Raw genomic sequence first — 22,455 nt, 5'->3', positions numbered from 1 at the left:
GGAAATCTTTGGTTCCGCAATGGTTGATGGCCACCTCTACTTCAAACTGAGCTTCATCCTTAGGACAATGCTCACTCACCTGTGATCAGGTACTGATACTTGTTGACCTCCAGCTTGACCCCGCACAGGCTCTCGGAGGACTCGGTGTACAGATACTGAACTTGAGGCATCTTCTTAAAGCCACGGTACATCTGAGAAGAGACAGACAGGGGTGACTTCCAAGTGACGCACTCTCCATGGTTAAAAGCAAAACTTTAGCAGTTCAACCCATTACGTTACACATATGCACTTCGTGCTATCTGGCAGCTTCCTCGCCCTAAACGCCTCCAAAAATGTGTTTTAATATTATTATTTCCTCTCCCTACTGGGAATAAGATCACGAGCGTCTGGAAGACCTGGAGCAGAAGAACGTAACCAAAATACTAGCTGGCTGGAGAAGATGTTACTATATTTACTAAGGTTTAGCTACAACAAATGTGTTTTAATACATGTTCTCGCCGTGTGTCAGACGAGATCTTCAGAAGAATAAGTTGTCTGTGAGATAAGTGTGAGGCTGCTTCTTGCACTACTGTGCTAACTGCGTGCAAGGTCTGGCACCACCAGCTCATAGTGACTGACTCACCCATTTACGTGCGCTAACAGTTGCCTAGACAAGAGCAAGGCTACACAGGATTGTTGGGGGGGGGGGGGTGCATCAGGCCTGAACACTTGGGAGCGGACAATTATATGGCCCATTAGAAGCTTGGAGTTGGCAGAAGAGAAACATTTTAGACTGAAGTCACAATGAGTTCAAGCTTCCACCCTATAAGCCATCTGGATTTCATAAGGGAACGTACACCCTGAATGCTGGGACTTAATAGTGGTCACGTGGCCGAGCAATGAGAAGTTACGCGGGGTCCTAGTTCTGACAATGTCCTATACACAAAAGATCTCAGATCCCGCATGATCCATAGATAGTAGATCTCATATCCCTTAGAATCAATATTTCACCTTATACAACACAAGGGGGAAGACCTAAGGAGAGAGATAAAGTACAAGCCAATCATCTCCTAACTGTCATTTTACAAGCCGTGTTTGAAAATGTTATTTAGGAGCTGTTTGATCGCTCTTCAAGTTTTGATACGCATCTCGCCCATGGTCACATCCCTCGACAATTTACATTCTTTTCTTCTTTCTTTTTTTTGTGCAACTTAAGTTTTGTCTTAAAGCAGCAATGACCAGTTATTTATTAGTAAATAGCAAGTTAAGTACCTTTTAAGCATCTGACGCTTTTCTTAGCAATCTGAAAGAAATCACTAACTCTTTTTGAATAACTCTCTGGAGGGAAACCAAAGAGGGCTGCCACAGTGTCATCATTTCCATGGTAACATGGACATGGGGTGGGGAATATCACATGTTGTAGCAAGGAGGTGGGGCGGGTGAAATTGAAGTGTACAGAGAAGATACAAATCACAATGCCTGGCCGCCAGTCACAGACACAGTAACTTAGCTACGCAGATACAGGCTGAGGGAGAAGAAGTAGTATGTCACTTTGAAAACAGAGCTCAGAGGGGCATTCCAATGCCTCCCTGCTCACTACACCTTGTGCCATATGAAAGCGGTAGTTACTTAATACTATGGAAAACAGAATGATCAAATACAGAAGATCATCAGCAATGCACTGTACCTGAGCGCACATGCAGTGAATGTATTTGTTTTTTGATTCTGACACTTCCCTCTTCAATTGGAAAACAACAAATGGATAATGGAAATAACGTAACTAATCTCAGTGTCCACAAATCCTACAAGTGTAAGATCTGTGATTATCCCAGTGTAGTAATCACATGAGTGCCGGATCTCAGTCCCGTAACTGAGCCCCCCGCGCCGGCCTCCCTCCGGTTTGCTCATAAATAACCCTATTGTTACCCAGATGGCATGCGTCCTACTCGCTGCTCTCTACAGCTTTATTCCCTTAATAAGTTGCAGGTTTCTAGACTGCGTGCCAAAGAATTCCCTTCCTTTCCTTCTCGGCAAGGAAGTAAGCCAGCCTCATGACTTGGGGGGGGGGTCATAGCCAAGACTTGAACCCCATCCATATTACATCGTCCCAAATCATTCCATGCATCACAGACTCAGCCTGTGCCCAAAGATCGTCATGTGCAGTTGGATACTACAGAAATGGCCCCAACACATTCCCTAATGGCTTAAGTGGGTCTGCCATAGATCATCCCCTTCAGCATTAAAGGCTAAGAAATCAGTCTCAGAAATCCACAGAAGGAAAGAGGGGGGGGGGGGGGGTGTATTGGCCGGGGAAGCGCCACCACTCCTGTCTGCAGGACGGCCTCCAGGGACCGTAGACTGTGAATGATCAATCCCGTTTTATTGGGCAGTTTGGAAAAATGTTTTACGTGCCCAGAAGCATTTTTACCCAACATCACAGTAGTGAATGTCACAGGTTGGAAACAACGGCCGTCCGAACCATCCAGTCCCCGGGAGAGAGGATAACGAGGGGAGCGGCTGGTGACCTCATGTGTTTACTAGTTTATATACTAAGCATGGAGTGTTCTGTGACTAACCGATGTCAGCGCCGTTACTCCTAACGCGGCCACGCTCTACAGCGGTCAGTGATGCAGAAATATGCGGGGTTACATTCTGCCAAATGGGGAACATTTACTGATGGAATTGGCAAGGTAAAAATAAAGACAGTTTAGGCTTTGTAAGCGTTACTTATAAATCCAACAGTGACGCCAACAATGATGTCATTGGTTGTAGTTATGTCACATGGTTCTGTGTGATCTGGTCTGTGTGCGACTGCAGAGCACTATCTGGTGTGCGTGTGACTGCAGAGCACTATCTGGTGTGCGTGTGACTGCAGAGCACTGTCTGATCTGGTCTGTGTGTGCCACTGTACAGCACCGTCTGATCTGGTCTGTGTGTGCCACTGTACAGCACTGCCTGATCTGGTCTGTGATTGACTGCACAGCACCGCCTGATCTGGTGTACTAGTGACTGCAGAGCACTGTCTGATGTGCGAGTGACTGCAGAGCACTGTCTGATGTGCGAGTGACTGCAGAGCACCGCCTGATCTGGTGTACGAGTGACTGCAGAGCACCGCCTGATCTGGTGTACGAGTGACTGCAGAGCACTGTCTGATGTGCGAGTGACTGCAGAGCACTGTCTGATGTGCGAGTGACTGCAGAGCACCGCCTGATCTGGTGTACGAGTGACTGCAGAGCACCGCCTGATCTGGTGTACGAGTGACTGCAGAGCACCGCCTGATCTGGTGTACGAGTGACTGCAGAGCACCACCTGATCTGGTGTACGAGTGACTGCAGAGCACCACCTGATCTGGAGTACGTGTGACTGCAGAGCACAGTAAGTTGCGCATAACCGGCAGTCGCAGAGCAGAACTCTCACCTTCATCTGTTTCACTGTGTATCGCATAGTCCCGAATGGCCCATCGTCCATCAGCTTCTTACCCACAACCTTCGCTCTGATCACTGTAAGAAAACAAACACATACACGAGTGAGGAGGGCCGCGTACATACACAGTTATTCAGCATGATATACAGTTGTGTCAGACCCGCCATGCACTAACCGACCAGCGCTGGCCGATTATTATCTGATACACACGATAACCCTGCTGCATATATAGGGTCTGATTCAGATCTGATCGCAGAGCAAATTTTTTTTCTCCAATGGACAAAACCGTGCTGCACTGCAGGTGGGGCAGATGCAACAGGTGCAGACAGAGAGTGTTAGATTTGGGTCAGTTATTTTGTTTCCTTGCAGGGTAAATACTGACTGTTTTATTTTTCAACTGCAATTTAGCTTTCAGTTTGAACCCCCCCCCCCCACCCAAATCTCTTGGCTACATTTATTCAATACACTTCACCCGATTCTGACGCATCGGCCAAGAATTCGGGTGAAAAGTGCCTGAATTATGGGTGCCTAACCTCAGATTCCGATCCTAAGCGCAGCCATGTGCCCCACTTGCAGCGCAACATGGTTTTGTCCATTACAGAAAAAAAAATTGCTCTGCGATCCAGTCTGAATTCGCAGCTACGGTGCGGTGCGGTGATGATGCAGTCTATTGGTCCACTACAAGTTCCCAGTGAGGTGATAGGCAGACCATAACCTCACCCATAAAATGGCTGCCGCCGCAGTGTGTGGGCGTTCATGGTGCGGTTAGCAATAATAGCAGATGTTTGGGAAAACTTGGTTCTCTGATTTTCTGTCAGGCCCTCTTGAGTGTTTCGTTTGATTAACCTCACCCATGATGTCCTCTGAATAAAACCAGCAACACCCTGTAGTTACTGTATGACGAGCAGGACTACCTGATACACCCAGTCCGCTAGATACGCCCTGCGGTCACACGCCTTTGCTGCCTGTTTGTAATTGGTCTACCAAGTCCCAGAAAATCTTCCATATCAGTATCTGACAGTGTTATGGTTGCCAGCGGCCCTCTCAGCCTCCACCTGCTGCCCCGGTGTAGGTTAGACAGTCAGACATTGACAAAAGTTCAAAGCAAGCAAAAATGGTCTACACAGGGTTTCGATTTTTTTTTTTTCTTTTTGGACTTTCTTTTTTAACGCACGCTTCCCAATTGTAGTCAGCTTGAATCGCGTGGACTGTGAATCAGAGCGGTAAAGTACGAGCGAAGTCAAAATTTCCCTTATGACCTTTTGTCAATGTTGATCTTTTTACATGTCGAACTTTTGTCAATGTCGACCTATTGACACCCTTGACCCTTTGACCCACACCCAAGTGTATCCGGTTGCTTATCCCTATCCTATAATTCTGTTATCCCAAACTGGTAACCACTGTGTTACTGGAAACTCCGGCACTGGAATGGGTTAATGATGCGGTTACAATGTTAATCCAGGCCTTGTGGAAATATGCACTAAGTAACCATCAGCCACAATTAACCACTTCCCAGTTCCTGCAGGAAGAAGCCAAACCCAACCGTGCTCCATAGCGGGAATTAACTCGTACACTCCAGCCGCTGTGCAACTATACATCCCAGCATGCCCTGCCACAGTTAGCATCCTACTCCCTGAAGTTCCGAGAGAGTCTTAAACGCTGGGGGGCTCTCTCGGCCGCCCTACAAAGTTGACCACCCTCTCAGAGCTGCCCACTCCAAGATTAAATGGGTACTTGTTTCCTAGCACGGCGCCCACTACGTTAATTGCGTAGAGGGCTATTCTGCGTAAAAATCACATCGCATACGATGCGATTTTTTGTTTGTTAATTTATTCACTGCTTTCATGTCCCCAGCCCATCGCATCGCACCTCCCGAAAAATCGCATGCAATGCAATGTGATGCGATTTTTAAGTTAATTTCACTGCTGTTATGTCCCCAGGGCCATTTTTTTATTGCATGGCATCGCACCTCACGCAAAATCGCATGCGATTTTCTGGGGTACTATGCCATGACATTAGGTATACAATAATATGATTGTATGTCCCAAAAATAGGTTTAACGCACCCCCTCCCCCGCCCCCCACACTATCCATGCCACCCCGAAGCGTGGCGAAACGCGTCCTCCGACTTTTTCATTACCTCACTATCCACGTCGGCGTGGAGTTGATTTTATATAGTGTGGCGAGCCCGAAGCGTGGCGAGGGGACGCGGAATACATGTAAAGTAATACACGTCCCCTCGCGGGGTGCGCCGCACACGCCGCGCTTCGGGCTCGGTGGCTCGATGTGCTCGCCACACTAATAAAAATCAACTCCACACCGATGTGGATAGTGGGGAAATGTCAGCGGACACGTTCCACTGCGCTCTCAACGATTCGGGCTGGCGTGGATAGTGGGGGGTGCGTTAAACCTATTTTTGGAACATACAATCATATTATTGTATACCTAATGTCATGGCATCGCACACCCTATAAAATCGCATGCGATTTTTTGCGGGACATGCGATGCCATGCGATATAGTGGGGTACAATGCCCATATAAAAAAAGACATAAAAAAAAAGCATTGCATCACATGCCGCTATAACGGGCCATGCGATGCAATGCAATTTCCCTACGGTGCCAAACATAGGAAATCTGGGCGCCGTGCTAGGAAACAAGTACCATTAAACGTCTGACGCGTTTCGCATTGAACGGCATCATCCAAGCCTTGTCTCCTTCTGCGAAATAATGAGTACGGCAGGATTGCAGCAGTGGGCAGGGCCACAGTGACGACTCGTTCCCTCTAAAATGCCACAAATTGCAGCTTTAAGCAGTGGGGGCTGAAAAAGAATATGAGAAAGTTGTCATGCGTGTTTAGCACGCCCCAACTACCACACTGTGGCATATGCTGCACCACAGCAGCTGAAGTACCACATGTTGCCTATCCATGATATAGGATAGCGTGCGGTTGCAGTGCACAGACAGATGCACAGATACATAATCACGGGCCTGCAGCAATGATGTTTCATAGGACACTTTGGCACAGGCCTCCGTGTGCATTAGCGGTCTGTGCAATTGGCTGCCTTCTCCACATCGGCTTTAATTTAAAGACAGCCATCTGATACTTTGAGGATTATAAACCCCCTCTCTAAAACCACATGGCAGCTGAAGCCAGCCACCGCAGCTATAGAATACGGTCCTTTTAGGAATTTAACTTCATGACATTGAGGTTTGAATCATAAAGCACACTCAGCAGCACCTACCAATGGCTGCGGCAGCCATTTTGAAAATGCAGTCTGTCAAATCGTTGCAAAATGGCTGCCGTGTGCAATCATGGAAGCCACTTTTTCTGGAGAAAAATACTAGGCTTCCTAACTCTGGTATGGTTCAGCAATATAAACACTGGCATTATGCGCTATATTTGATAGTAAGGCGCCAACCTAGGTGTACATAACTGAAGGTTACATTTGGGTATCAATGCACCATACAGGTAAACCCGTCTACTTCCGTCTAGGTTCCGTGTGAATACAAAACGCCAAATGAATTCCTTTTGAGACCTGTGTCGATTGTGATAGACCCCAAGTCGGTGAACGTCGTCAGTTGCCCGGTTCTGGAATCGTACAGAAGTTTGCAGAGGACCGGGGAGAAGCTTATGAAGTATAATGTGCTTGTAATGGGCGTACAGGCCTCTCACATCCCGAGACTAACACAAACACTGAGGGATATTTATTTACACAGTAACGTGCTGACTTACATCTACCTCACAGAACTGGCAGACAGGACGGGCGCTCTGCCCCATCCAGCCTGCCAAACGTCATCTCTCAGGATTTGTAAGATTGATGTCCGAAGGCCCAAAGCTGCAAGCAGTTAGCGATGGGTCTCTTCCAATAGATCCTTACCAAAGTCATATTTAACTCCATCGTTACCTCGTTTTTTAGTGGCGCAAGGAGTGTTTAGTACAGGTGGTTAGAGGTTGTCATCATATTCATTGCCATCGATGGTTGCCATTGACTGCAATAGTGCATCTGGTCATCAATGGTAGCAAACTATGCAATGGATGATTATCAATTGTTTTACCCAGGGCTATTTTTCAGCAGGCTCCAGCAGGAACTGAGGCCCTTATTCTAGTTCACTCTGACAAAATATTTCTTAGATGGACAAAACCACGTGCACTGCAGGTGAGGCAGGTGTAAAACCCCACCCAAATCTAATTATCTCTGCACAAATAACACTTGCCCCACCTGCAGTGCACATGGTTTTGTCCATCTAAGAAATATTTTGTCAGAAAGAGTGAACTAGAATAAAGGCCTCAGTTCCTGCTGGAGCCTACTGAAAAATAGCCCTGGTTTTACCTATCGATTGTCATGCTTTTTTTGAACTGAGTGGCCTGCGTCCAATCAGAACCTGGGGGTGGGGCTTCACAGGTGTCAAGGGCGGAGCTATGGTCCTTGTTCCAGCCCCTTGGGGGGGAAATGCCGTGCCATTGATGCAAATCTATTCTACATCGGCCATAGACCATCGATGATTAGGAATCGATGGTCAATGGCCATCCCTATTTGTGGGATCTGAGTGGATGTGGGGCATTTTGGGGTGCCAAGATCATCGTGGAACTATTGTTTCACTCTGTAATACATGGTAATGTGCAACCCTTAAAGTATATTGGGGTACCCATCACTGCTGTATCGCCCATGACGTATATTAGGGTACCCATCACTGGCACAGCACCCATACAGTATATTGGGGTGCCCATTTCTGGGGCAGCCCATGTACAGCATCTATACATTATGGAAGTAGCCGCAGATGTAGAGGACTTTGGTGCTGCACCTGCACGTGATAATACCAGACATGCTGGAATAATACAGACGGCTTCCTGTATAAGAAGGATAATATTTGTGTAGACTGACGCTGAGGAACAGAACAGGTGTAACCGCAGTGGCCAATCCCCCGGTGCCGTGGAGGGCCTTGCCTATTTTGTTAGTATAATGAATTTAGATGTGGGGAACCGCGGGTTGGGTATGTCCTCGCAGAATACGTGTACAAATACAGATCTCAATGAAACCTTAAACCTGTATGAATGCGCCTCCTGTAATCCCAGCAGGACCGGATTCTTCCCTTCGTCAGGTGGCAAGTGAGGGATGCGAGGCTGGCACTTCCGCTGCACTGTCCTGTCATATAGGGCCCTATTCTAGTTCACTCTGACAAATTCCTTCTTAGATGGACAAAACCATGTGCACTGCAGGGGGGGACAGATGTAAAATGTGCAGAGAGAATTAGATGGTACTTGTTTCCTATCTGGGCGCCCAGGTTTTCTACGTACGGCACCGTAATAAAATCGGATCGCATCGCATCGGATTCGGTACTCGATGATGTACGATGGCATACGATGCTATCCGATCCGATTTCATTTTAAATCGGATCGCATCGCATGCGGTGACGCGATGAACCCGATTTTTACATTGGAATCAATGTTAAATGGTCCCTGAGACCCGATTTTACATTGATTTCAATGTAATAACCCCGCAAACCCACGATTTCTATAGGAAAACCCCCCCTGATGGTTTAAAATGCGCCTCCATTGTTAACGCCACCCCAGTATTGACGTCAACCCGAAGCGTGGCGAGCGCAGCGGTACGCGTCCTCCGACTTTTTCATACCCCCACTATCCACGTCGGCGTGGAGTTGAGAATAGAATAGTGTGGCGAGCGCAGCGAGCCACCGAGCCCGAAGCGTGGCGAGCGCACGCGGATACCTGTGAAGCCCGCGAGGGGACACGGATACCTGTGAAGTATCCGCGTCCCCTCGCCACGCTTCGGGCTCGGTGGCTCGCTGCGCTCGCCACACTTTCTATTCTCAACGCCACGCCGACGTGGATAGTGGGGGTATGAAAAAGTCGGAGGACGCGTACCGCCGCCGCTCGCCACGCTTCGGGTTGACGTCAATACTGTGTTTCTGTGCAGATGTGACAAGGGGAGGGCTTTGAAGGGTAAATAAATACAGTAGTGTTACAGATGGGCCATCCTATGGGCCAACCATAAAAGCGGGAACAAAATCGCATTGCATCGTTCAATATCGTGTATGTGCATTTGTGGTATCCGATGCGATGCGATTTTGATACGGAGAATAGCATGGTGCGCAATTAACGTAGCGGGCGCCCAGATAGGAAACAAGTACCAATTAGATTTGGGTGAGTTATTTTGTTTCTGTGCAGGGTAAATACTGACTGCTTTATTTTTACACTGCAATATAGATCTCACTTTGAAGTAAAACCCCACCCAAATTTAATTCTCTCTGCACGAGTAACATCTGCCCCACCTGCAGTGCACATGGTTTTGTCAATCTACCTATGCCATGCATCCCGCCAGGCACTCTCTTAAATGTCGCAAGTAACTGTGCACGTGGATAAACAATGCTGAAAATACAAGTATTATGTTTGCATGCAGGGTAAATACTGGCTACATCGGCATGTAGACCACAGATGCTGGGCTGCTTTATATTACACTGCAATTTAGATTTAGATTAAAGTTGGGGCACTCCCCTCCCAAATCTTACTTTCTCTGCATGTTACATCTGCCCCACCTGCGGGCGCAGTTTGATGATACCCACTCCGCAGCATGGGCACTGTCAAAGTGGATTGTGATCTGCAGTCATTTCCTGCACCCCTCATTTATTCTGGGAGGGGGGGTCCTGCCTATCCACCTCCAGTTTGTAGGACTAGGCGTGCAGTGTGAGAGCTGGCCGGTAACTTATCTGTGAACCATGTAGGGCAAAGTTACATAGGAGCGAGCGGCGACTAGCCGGGAGAGACCGTAAACTATTAGTCTGCGCTCCCAATGCCATGAGATGCTACCATTGTCTTGCTAGTATTAGGATGGGGGCAGGGAGATAGCAGTGAAAGGATAAGGGGTGATAAAAGGGGGGAAGGTAAGAGAGAAGCAGGTAGTAGGCGCCTCCCCATGGGAGTAGACTTATACTTAAGGACAGGACAGGTAGGGGGAGGATCAGAGAGAGCAAGAGGGCACACCGTAAGGATTGTGGAGACTCACCAGCAGCTTTAAAGTTAAAAAGAAGCAATGGACTGTCCTAAGAGATCCAGAGAAGTGCGAGCGAGATTTAAGGGACCGGAGCAGCAGCAGAAGAAAGCAAGGAGGGCTCCAGAAGCAGGAGATCTGAGATCGGCACCGGGAGGGCAGCATCCAGCTGTGGAACGGGCCGGCCGAGAGGAAGAAAGAGGCAGAAGACAGGACTCTAGCAGCGGGCAGCAGCGCCGAAGAGAAGCAGCAGCAGCCGGGACATACACACAGAGTCGGGTAGGAGCATCCCCAGGGCCGCACTCGCAGCCAGAGCGCAGCCCGTCCCCTCCTTACCCGACTCCCAGCAGCAGCGGGCACCAGCAAGAACATCCAGAAAGCACCAGAGGAATGATCCAGAAATATTATAAGTATCTATATTTATTGGCATTTGTATCCCTTCTTATTCTTTTACTTAATTCCATATTCGGCACCCTGCTACCATCTGATGTCACAAACTCCCAATGTCTCTCTTATGAATTCAATCTTTAATGCAGATAGAATTTTACCACATGTTTTATATTATGCTGGGTAACTTTCCCCTAAGGAATACCAGCACCTAATAGAGTTTCACACCTATTACCTAACAGTACAGTTGGGATTCAGTGCTGAAGGTTTTTCAATGCAGACTTCTAGCAGTTTAAGGCCAAAAAATGAGTACTTAGGGATTTATTATTATACTCGCTGCAGCCTTTAGCAAAACAGCAAAGAATTAGGCCCAATGTTCAGGCAAGTTGCAAAAAATGTCCAATCCCCCCCTCCCCCTAATTAAATTACTGAGGGTTTGTTTACATGGCATAGCATGTAGAGATCATGATAGAAGTATCCTTTCACTACAATCCATTCATCTACTCCTCCCACTAGGCAGAGCATACAATGGAGTCAGCAGGCTGCCTAGCAATGATAAACAAATGTATAATTTGTGCAATAACACATTAATATGGTTATTATTATTATAGTTTTATTTATAAGGCGCCACAAGTGTTTCGCAGCGCCGTACAAACATGAAATGTATGATTACAGATGAGCGCCGAGTTGTGTCATTTCATATGTACTAGGGGAATGACATAGTTTTCAGAACATAATATAATATTGCTTAAGAGTGTTATTAGGATACGGCAAAGCATATGCTTAGATAGGCAGAATCCAAATATGGGAACGCATTGTTTTGATTTTAATGTTAAAAAATAATGCTGTTTAATGTTAAATATAATGCAAAATAAGGCAGGAAAATTAATTATGCAGTGCAATTTTCAGCGTGCAAGGCATCATAGTGGTATAATAGACAGTATTATAAATATGTTGCTGAATGGGGGAATGATATAGGGTAACAGGTTAGATTAAGCTGCAGTCAGTAATCTAATGTGGTGTCACATACAAATGAGTAAGTTCATTGTTACGTGCATGTATGTACAATAATAATAATAGTACAGGATATCAATAAGTGAATTCATTACATTTGTGCACGATAAGCATTTTACTTCATATTAGACTGTTGTTAAATCTTTGGCAGATCCAAACTTACTGTTGCTTCCTGAAAAGCGCTGGGTTAATCTGCTGCTTTATAAAAAATCCTTTGCTGTTAGAATTCTGTTAAGTCAATTCATGCAATTGTATAAGAAGTAATGTATATAATTAGGGCACAGGGGTGGAACCATAGTTCTCACAGCAACTAAGTTTGTAAGTTAATTTTTTTGTTTTTTTTGTTTTTTGTTTAAAGGGGTACATACTTGGCCTTAGCAGGGAAGACCTATGCGCAGTGCACCTGCCAGCAATGTGGTGGCTACATCTTATAACCTTTATGCTAATACAAGGGATAACAGCCCCTTCTTTTGAAGCTTAGTACAAGTTCTCTTTCACGGTCATTTAGAACAAAGGTAATGCACTATTTACTGAACAAGCTTAGTCCAACAATGTCCAATGCCAACGGGGCTTAATGGGACATTACAAATTTCCATAGGGGTAGCTATTCAGTCACTTGTATACGGATAGAGGCAAGGTCTGAAATGTAAAAAGGAGAATGCAGGGAAGGTGGCATTATAGGATTATTGCTCAGGTTTGGGAGACTGCATGGTGCAACGTATTTACACACAGTACAAACTAACATGTTTTATGTCACCTCGCAGTGCAACACTTCCTCTTCCACCTGCAGATGCCTAAGGATCGGAGGGGGCGGGCAGGCTGATGACCTGGACGGACGCTGATGGTTCTTGGGGTTTTGGGGTACCTCGAGGGAGAATGGGGCGCATCGCAGTGGCCGCAGAGCTGGGACGAAGCAGGACTGACCAGGAACATGCTGCTGCTAGAGCTGTTCCCGATCTTAGTAGCGGTGGAGTTGTGGGGTAACAGGTTAGCCAACAAGGAAATAACCTTCTGGTATGACAGCCTGGGGGTGGTCCAGGCGGTCTATAAGCAAAGTGCCTCCTCCCCACCAGCGATCAATCTGATCAGGCATTTGGTATTGGTTTGCCTGCGGCACTACATTAACTTTTGCGCCAAGCACATCCCAGGGGTAGATAACATAACTGATGCCCTCTCAAGGGGAAAATGGGAAGCCTTTAGGGAGGCAGCACCGCAAACACAGCTGCAAAGGTTAACCTGTCCTCCTAATTTATGCAAGGTTGTCAATATGGCGTGAACAAGCTGGTGAAAGACTCATTAGTGCCTGCGGCAGGGAGAAGCTACAGCTCATGGCAGCAGCAAAGGGCGTATGCAAAGATGTCTTTAAAGCAGCGATGCTCAGGGAGGCATTCGCAAAACCCTTCAGGAACAGGGGTCTCCAGCGGTCTGTTTTCTTTGCAGGAGGAAAATGAGGACTCCCGGAACGGGGTCCAAGGGTGAGATACGGTGGGGAAGCATTTCAGTTCAGGAGCAGAGAAGAGCGTGCAGATGGTTACATATAGGTTCTAGATTAATAGGGCGAGGGAAGGTCACGGTGAGGTGGCGGGCTATGGTTCTAGGAACCTAGCGTTGGCGGAAGTACTGCGGGCCAGCCAAAGTTTGGCGCCAGGAAACGGAGGCACCCCAGAAGAGGGGGTGCAAGATCCAAGGCCTGGCGTCGGAGGGGGCAATTGGGGACCCCGGGCGGTTACATGTTTCAGGTGCGAGAAGGGGTCCCCACCCCCGGGCGGCTTGATTCAGTTACGTTGGAGGGCTGGTGGACCGCAGTGCTATCTTTGCCACCTAAGAGAGTAGGATTATATTGGTAATCTGATTAATAAATGTGACCTTTAATTCGCCATAAATAAATGACTCAGTTTGGTTATTCCAGGTGAAGGGGAAAGGGGAGGGGGAGGGGGCGCTTTATAGGTGGGGGTGCTTGGTCTGTTTAAGGTTAAAGAAATGGCGGGAGCATCAGACGCTCAGAGGTTTAATAGGAGCGAGCGGCGACTAGCCGGGAGAGACCGTAAACTATTAGTCTGCGCTCCCAATGCCATGAGATGCTACCATTGTCTTGCTAGTATTAGGATGGGGGCAGGGAGATAGCAGTGAAAGGATAAGGGGTGATAAAAGGGGGGAAGGTAAGAGAGAAGCAGGTAGTAGGCGCCTCCCCATGGGAGTAGACTTATACTTAAGGACAGGACAGGTAGGGGGAGGATCAGAGAGAGCAAGAGGGCACACCGTAAGGATTGTCCCACCCACCCACCCTTGGACGAAGAAGGAGCAACATCCAAACAGCATCAAGGTTACAGCAGAGATTGTCTTAACAGAGGCGGAAATACTGCGGGCCAGCCAAAGTTTGGCGCCAAGAAACGGAGGCACCCCAGAAGAGGGGGTGCAAGATCCAAGGCCTGGCGTCAAAGTGGGGGTTGCAATTGGGGGACTCCGGGCGGTTCTAGTTACAGGAGAGATTGTCTTAACAGAGGCGGAAGTACTGCGGGCCAGCCAAAGTTTGGCGCCAGGAAACGGAGGCACCCCAGAAGAGGGGGTGCAAGATCCAAGGCCTGGCGTCGGAGGGGGCAATTGGGGACCCCGGGCGGTTACATGTTTCAGGTGCGAGAAGGGGTCCCCACCCCCGGGCGGCTTGATTCAGTTACGTTGGAGGGCTGGTGGACCGCAGTGCTATCTTTGCCACCTAAGAGAGTAGGATTATATTGGTAATCTGATTAATAAATGTGACCTTTAATTCGCCATAAATAAATGACTCAGTTTGGTTATTCCAGGTGAAGGGGAAAGGGGAGGGGGAGGGGGCGCTTTATAGGTGGGGGTGCTTGGTCTGTTTAAGGTTAAAGAAATGGCGGGAGCATCAGACGCTCAGAGGTTTAAGCTTCGCTTGTTTTGAGCTTTTTTTTCCCCTCAAAGATATTTCTGGCTAATCTCGTTTCCGCAGTGTGCGTCCATTCCTGCTCCTCAGTCAGATCACAGCCCAGAAGTTATTCATGCATGGCCACATATGAAAGAGAATCATTTACATTTTTTATTTTTTTTCCCCCTTGTTGCAAAGTTATTTTCTTATGCTGCCCGGACTTGTTATCCTCAATCGTCAATCATTCCAGGAGTATTTTCCTGCTGTTGCCGCGTACAGCGGCAGGTGACAATCTATTTCGCCACCTGAACGCAGCGTACCCAGTTCTGGATCAGACGAAATACCAAAAGCAGGTCAATAGTTGCAGCCTGCGCAATTTGCGGATTAATATGGCGGCTGCGGCGGACGCTATGGAGGGACGCATGAAGCCGTATGTGTTTCACGCTTTGTGCTGGAGGTAATCAGATCCCAGAGAGATTTCTGTGGGACGTACACAGGGATTGTGCTCCTAGGTTCCACCGAAGGGCTCAGCTGTGCGCACCTCCCCTAATCCGCACATGGCCGCAGCGCTCCCATACACTCTCCTCATATGTACTCTAGGAAATTCCGCAAGGCCTGTTATCCCAAGAATCCAGAAACCTAAGATGGAGGTTATATGTAAGTCACAGGGGTGTGAGAGCTGGCAGCCCCTCTTCCCAGGCATCGGAAGCCAAAAGGACTTTCAAGAGCCGTAGGATTCTCATTCCCCAGCTCTGGGTACAAAGTTTCCGCGTGTAAACCGGGGATGGTTCCCGGTGGAGATGCTGACAGGACCGTATATGATATACAGATCCGCTACTGCCATTAAAAATAGGAAATGAAGCTGTATTTGACTAGTTTATACTCGCTACCATTATATGAACTCAAATGATTTTTCTTCCCTTCGTAGATAAAAGTAAGACTATACTTATTTTTATTCTAGAAGGTGCTAAATAAGAAGTAGGGTCTGATTGGTTGCTAAGGGCAACATCCCATCTTCACTAGAATGCCCACCGTAGTAAAATTTACCTCATAGCGCTCTTGCGAGTGTCTACTAGAAGATGTACTGCCACTGTTTTAGCATTACCTCATAGCAAAAATATTGCAGGGCATGCTGGGATGTATAGTCCCACAGCAGCTGGGGGCCCGCTTATTGCCCACCAGTATCCCAATCAGCTGGGTGGGCAGGTTGCCTTATCACCAGCCAAAGTATCATGGTGCCATCTGCTATCATTGGACGGGTACGCTTGTAAGATTTCCCAAGATGCTCTGGGTCAGAGTCAAAACAGACCAATAAACATACAAAAATAAATAGGTTACCAGCAACCGGAAATAAAAGGGATGAGCGGCTGCGATGCATGTGGAACACAGATCAAAAGCATAGCTCATCGCCGCGGACCGGCCAAGAGGAGGATCAGTGAGGTGTCAAATAGTCCAAAGCTTTCACATGGATCCTTCCGGAAGTAACAGTTTCCCACAATAGTCCTGTCAGATATGAGTGAAAACCGAGCTGCTGACATTCTTCCAGTCGCTGAGCTGGAGGCGCCCGCCCTTCCTCACCTTTATGGGGTGTGAGGCGATGTTACTGCAGGGGTCTCTGGTAATGGTCCCCCAGAGCAGGGTCCGGCAGCAAGCTGACATTTATACCTTGCTCTTTGTCAGACATTACGGGGCAAAGTTGGGCACCTCTGCGGTTGATTCTGCACCTGGCCGCGTCAGCCATGACACCCCTGTGTTTCCCAACCCCCCCCCCCCCATACATCTCCAAATGCTCCCTTCCTGTCAATTGATTCTGCATAAAATACTCATCGGCCGACAATCACACACCTTCACATGCAGAAAACAAACACACCACAAGCAGCAGCGGCCATTTCTCAATGTGATACAACAGATGTTTGGGGACACCTCGCGTAATCCTGTTGTGCATTGTGTGACATTCGCCACTCTACGTGAGCACGACAGAACCTTGTTCAGCCTGTATCTAACACTTGTGGGCCCTGTTGTTTCCAAGGACACACCAGGGGCACCCAAGTACGAATGCAGTGAGTAAGTTAAGTACGCCATTTCGAGTGGAGCCTCGTTTCGTGGTACTACGTAAGATGGTGTCCAATTGATAACGTCCTGCGCATATTTGCTCCAGACACATTTGTAGGCTAGATTTGGGTTTAAGACAGATGTTACTGGAAATACAAGCACGGAATACACTGCACACATGGGCAATGTGGATGCACATGTGTCGCCTCAAGCTGTAAATTGCTCCTTATGTATGTGAGGTAAAGGTTAGAACATCCCACCCAATATGAGGCAGTCCTGGAATCAGGTGGCACGGACGCTTGCTGCAGCCTTGCTGCCACCCCATCTGCTGCGGCCCCGGGTCTTTTGCAGCACCACCGTTTGTACTTTGTGAGGAAATAAGCCCCACGCTACGAAGTATGGCGGCTTACAGTAACCTGTGTGGTCTTTCTAGGCGAGATTTACCAATGTTATTTCTGACTGAAGCACCAACATGCTGCAGATAAAGAAAGTGGTGCTGTAACCAATGACAGATGCAGTCATACTGAGAGAAACGCTGCTTCCCCCTGTACCACCTGGTGACATCCCCCCGTGTGTGAGGTCCCCGACTCTCACACGAGATGTGTTTACTTATTAAACCGGATTGATCCGTCCGCTCCCCCATTGTCTTCACCCTGAGCAATCGCTAGCAGGCCTTACCCCATTAGCCAGCAGCAGGGGAATCCATAGCACTGGGGGGGGGGGGGTCTTTCGACCCTGAATGTCATTGTGTTTCGCCCTTTTTCCCATCATTAGGAGCCAGGTTCTCAGCAGCTGTCTGGGGACAGTTATTGATTACTGGCTTTGGTTTCCATGTGTCCTGGGACCCAGGAATGACATTATCCCCCTCCCGATAACTGATTAGGGGTTGTAAATCTCTGCTCTTTCTTCTCCCTGGGCCTGATTCCCTGGGATTACTCAGACATATAGAAAACCAGAGGAACACATGGACGTACATTCCCCTGCATGGGCGGCATTCGTACCAGTGGGTATGTAGTCATTTTACCGACATTCAGAATGCCGACATGGTCTGATTGTCGACTGTTGAGGTGGACATAATGATAGTGACTATGTCGACACTCACAAAATCGACAATGGGAATGTCGACAGTCACGATTACAGGTTTAGAGTTAGGGCGCTAATGAAAAAAAAAACCATCATGGTGTTATGCCAACTGTTGACATACAATGTCGACATGACCACGCCGGCGTGTCACATGCCAACATTCAGACCATGTCAACATTCTGCTGTTGACAATTGGAATGTGAACATTTTGAACCACAGATGGTACTGCGCCGGGAATGTACTAGGCCTCAACTCCTACTCCCCTGCCTCTTCCTGTGTCTTATACTGTATACGGGAGAATTGCTTCCAGTTTCTTTGTATGCAGCGACATCCACTGATAATAAGAGGCACCTTTACTGGCAAAGGGGACAAACTGCTGGAACCCAGATATTTCTGGAGAACATCTGCACACAAGGAACATGGACTTCCTCCTCGCATAATGGACGCCCGTTTCCTCTACGCGGATTATTACTGATAACGGCCTTCCTTTGGAGGCAAACCACATCACACCCTGTACAGCTGCAGCGGAAGAGTCCGTGGCGCGGACAGATGGTATAGAAGTTACACAGGCACCATACAAAACAGCCAATAAAAAGCAGCAGGAAGCTCTATATAATAATACTTATTATTCTGGCTCCCGCGCTCCCCTAGGACGTATTGTGTAACAGCCCTGAAGGACAGTCAGCACCTGAAGGCGCATGACTCTGATTCGTTATATCGCAGGGAAGCCCAAAAACGCCAAGTAAAATCCGGACTTTTCATGAAGTTTGCAGCTAGGTAACAAAACAAACAGATAAAAACTGCTGGGAACAGCCTTAATATAACCTGAATATATTATTCAATCAAAATTCATTATATCTCAATGGCCAGTAGAGAAAAGGATAAAACAAAAACAAACATTAATAGACAGACATATTAATGAACAAGTATTCGACTTGGTTGTCAGTCGCTAGGTATTAACACCTCTCCGTCCTTTCCTGATGCTAATAAGTTCCAGGCCCGACAGGCCAGTGTGAAAGGATTACCCCGAGCACAGGTGGACTACAACGTAAGGAGGTGACAGAGCAAAGCTCAGTCAACAAGGGCGACCCCTGGGACGTATCCGGAAGTACTATAGTGATAATACAACAAGTATCCCCACAGTTTGCAGAGTTACTCCATATCAAAGGGATATTATTTTTACATATATACATATGTTTTTTGACTGTGTGTTGGCAATTCAAAATGGCCGCCGACAGTTTCATTGGCCTGGCCAATGAAAAGCACTGATAAGAAGCTGTGCTGCAGCTCTCTCTTCCAGCAGTGCTGTGACTGCTGAGTCCTGGCCATGGCATAGCAACTAGGGATGGCCATAGATGATTCGAAATAAATCGATGTTTACGGCCATTGTCAAATACTTTTGCCATTGATGGGGGGAGAACCAGATGGTTTTCCTCCATCGATGGCACAGCAAAACCAATGTTTTGCTTTTGTTCTTTTTTTTTAAAGTGCTGGGACACGGAGCATAGCTCCTCCCCCAACATCCATGAAGCTCTGCCCCCATATTTTGATTGGCCCACAGGCCAGTTGCACGATTGCCATAGACGGCAATGATGGCCATCCCTTATAGCAGCTGGGACGTCCATTGGCTACACGCAGAGGTAGATGGGTACCGCCTGCTTCTAGGCAACCAGGATGCCGGGCCACTTCTGTTTTCCTTATTGCTGAGCCCCCTGGAAGTGCTGCTACATGTAGCACTTTACCTGTCTATTATTTGGTAATTAATTACTATGGGCCTCCTGCTGATTGGTGGGTCTTACTATTAAATTGGAATCCATCCAGCACATCCCTGCTCGTTATAGTTAGCACTTGCACTCACGACACACTGGTCCCTGTCCTTTACGTCCAATTTAACTAATGGATAGGCTGCCCGACTGCTGAATACTCTATTCCTGAAGTGTACCATCTGTCTGCATCTGTACTTTAGTACACCTGCTGCTCCTTCACATGGTCCTCTATAATCCACCTTAATTTACACCTACGATCTCCTGTTGTATCAGATTACCCGCTATAGCTGGAGTGCAATAGACCTGGCGGCATCTTAAGTACCGGTAAACACACACAGAGTTCTATAGGAACAGAAGCGGCTGTTATAGGCTTGAAGACCACTCCTCTGCGGCTATAATGGTCTCATCCATCCATACAAGAGTATCATAACAGGTACCAAAATCCTTTGAACGTTACTGAATAGCTTTAGGCCTCCTGACGGGACGGAGAGTTAATGAGCTGCACTTGAACTTGAGGAGAGACACAAAGGTGCTAGGTAGGTATGCAGGAGGCCTCACAGCGACCCTTAGAGGGAGATTAGACACACACCTTCCAGCGACAAGCCTCTTTAAGGCTCCCCTGGGGACAAAATTCCTACGAAGTCTAAGAAGATTGCGAGATGAGTGGCGGCAGCGGCGTCGGCGCTGGTTTTCCACATTCCTCAGTAAGATGTTACATTAAGCACAGTACATTCCTGGGCTCAACAAACATTTTATTCATTATCCTCTGCCAAAGGCAGGAGCGCCTATCGGGGCCAGGAATTATATTATGTTTTAGATATTAAATACGGGCCAGTCACACAGAAAAGCCTGACATACATAAAAGGTATATCACATGCATTTCTTATTAATGCATTGAATGAAACTTTGGGGGGGGGGGCTATGTACTAAGCCCTGTAGAGAGACAAAGTGGGGAGAGATAATGTCCCAGCCAACCAGCACCTAATTGCAAGATTTGCTGCATCTACTGGCAAGGTCTCGGGATCAGCACCTAACCTGCATTGCGTAGTGTAGCGCAGAGCGTCTCCACTGTAACAGGACAGCGTTGCCTTACAGTCATGTGTTCAAGGGGCGTGGACAGCAATGAGACGGGCTCTTGCACTGGGTGCCATGTCCTCATGTTAATTAGACAGGGAGGGGCTTATTCATCTCCTCACGCCGTGTCGCTGCACCGCACTGCAATGCCGACTGCGCACACTGCGGTTTAAATAATCTTCGCTAGTTTTCCTTTAGTATTCCTTGCACAGGAATCCAGAAAACATGACCTGTCAGCAGTACTCTTATTAGAAACCTTCATGTATAAGGTGTCGCAGATATAGTTCACATTATATTATTTGCAAACACCTGATAAAATCTGTCAGTCTTTGTGTCGGGAGCAGGGTGGACCCTACAGAGGGATTGGTGGTCTTGCATAGGCCCGAGTGATTAATGTCTAAAGGGCGGGAGAGGGCAGGCCGGGCCTCACACAATGGAGGCTCGGCACGCTGGATCAGGTGAACAATTGCACTTCTGCCTCTCACCCACTTCCCGAGGTCACGCACACAATGGTGGAGGCAGAGCACTTTTATCCTCCTCTTCAAAGCAGATCCTTTAAATGACCTCATTGCTGAGGGTCCGAGCCCTGTGCATGTATTCTTCACCTCAGGGAGAGCTCTGCAGAGCATTGCTGATATCAGGGGTATGTTTCAAAGCATGGAGAGAGATAAAGTATTAACCAATAAGCTTTTAACTGTCATTTTTCATGCACAGGTAGAGGGCAACCAGCTAGAGGAAGCAGGGGGTGGAGCAAAGTACAGATCCTTGAGTGGGGCGTGGTCATTGTGTTAGCATCATCGTTATGGCTACGCCCCCACTACAGGTGGGGCAGATGTAACAGGTGCAGAGAGAGTTAGATTTGTACGAGTTATTTTGTTTCTATGCAGAGTAAAAACTGGCTGATTTATTTTTACACGGCAATTTAGATTTCAACTTGAACACACCCAAATCTAACTCTCTCTGCACATGTTACATCTGCCCCACCTCCAGTGCAGCATGGCCTTGTCTGAATCAGGCCCTTTTGTAGCACTGTTTCTGTTCAGGGAACGGTTTTTATAAAGATTTACGGTATTGTATACAATGCTAGCATTCCATATTACTACTGTCATGGTTGTGTTATTACGCACTGGTTAATGCAGACCTTATTTATGGGAGTTTATACATATTCAGTGCTTCACATAACAAGTTGCTGCGCTGGGATTTATACAGAAACAAAGCAATTTACAATCCAGCAATAAAGTATGGATATAAATAAAACACATACCTGGGCATGGGGGACAAAGATGTTAGGTGAAAAACCGGACTGGATTTTGCAGGGTGACACATTTCTGCAAATTAGCAGCATGGTTTAAAGCGGCAATTTATTCCCAATGCAAAACCAGCCTGGATTTACATCGTAAAAAATTACCGCTTTAAAAGTTTGAAACTCAGCTGAATCCTAAGCCTGAATCGTTCCGCTAGGTCTCAAAGCCGACAGTTCATCGTCAGGCGGGTATACCCTCTCTCTCCTAAACAGCTCTTGTGTAATAGATTTCACGTGTAACTGGACCAGGATTGGCTGCGTCATTCCCCTGTCCCTCCTTTATGGGGGGTCATAACGCCTGGACAACGGCACGTGTCCTCACCTCGCCATTAAGGTGTCCGCCGACGCAACTGATCTGATCACGCGGCCACGGATTCCATTCATGTGCATTTCACGCCCTATCAGCACAGATCAAAGGGACATTTAAAGCCCCAGCGAAAGGGTTAAAGGTTGTAACGACTGAATGGCGATGTAACCGCACGTA

At 47.5% G+C, this 22,455-nt stretch overlaps 2 protein-coding genes across 3 annotated transcripts in view; one reads left to right on the top strand and one right to left on the bottom strand.

The window, feature by feature from the left end:
• SYN3 (synapsin III) overlaps window positions 1–22,455 on the top strand; it is a 202,954-nt gene that overhangs the window by 83,081 nt on the left and 97,418 nt on the right. The window lies entirely within an intron of this gene.
• The window catches only part of TIMP3 (TIMP metallopeptidase inhibitor 3), a 33,535-nt gene that overhangs the window by 1,755 nt on the left and 9,325 nt on the right, over window positions 1–22,455 (bottom strand). The window contains exons 2-3 of the mRNA XM_083181135.1: window positions 3,397–3,479; window positions 80–191 (exon numbers count right to left, since the gene is read on the bottom strand). Of these exons, the coding sequence (XP_083037261.1) occupies window positions 80–191; window positions 3,397–3,479 (195 nt within the window). The remainder of the gene's footprint in view (window positions 1–79; window positions 192–3,396; window positions 3,480–22,455) is intronic.

This window comes from Crinia signifera, chromosome 4 (assembly GCF_055691185.1).
Source record: "Crinia signifera chromosome 4, ASM5569118v1, whole genome shotgun sequence".
Taxonomy (NCBI): domain Eukaryota; kingdom Metazoa; phylum Chordata; class Amphibia; order Anura; family Myobatrachidae; genus Crinia; species Crinia signifera.
This window is presented reverse-complemented; position numbering and strand designations above follow the sequence as displayed.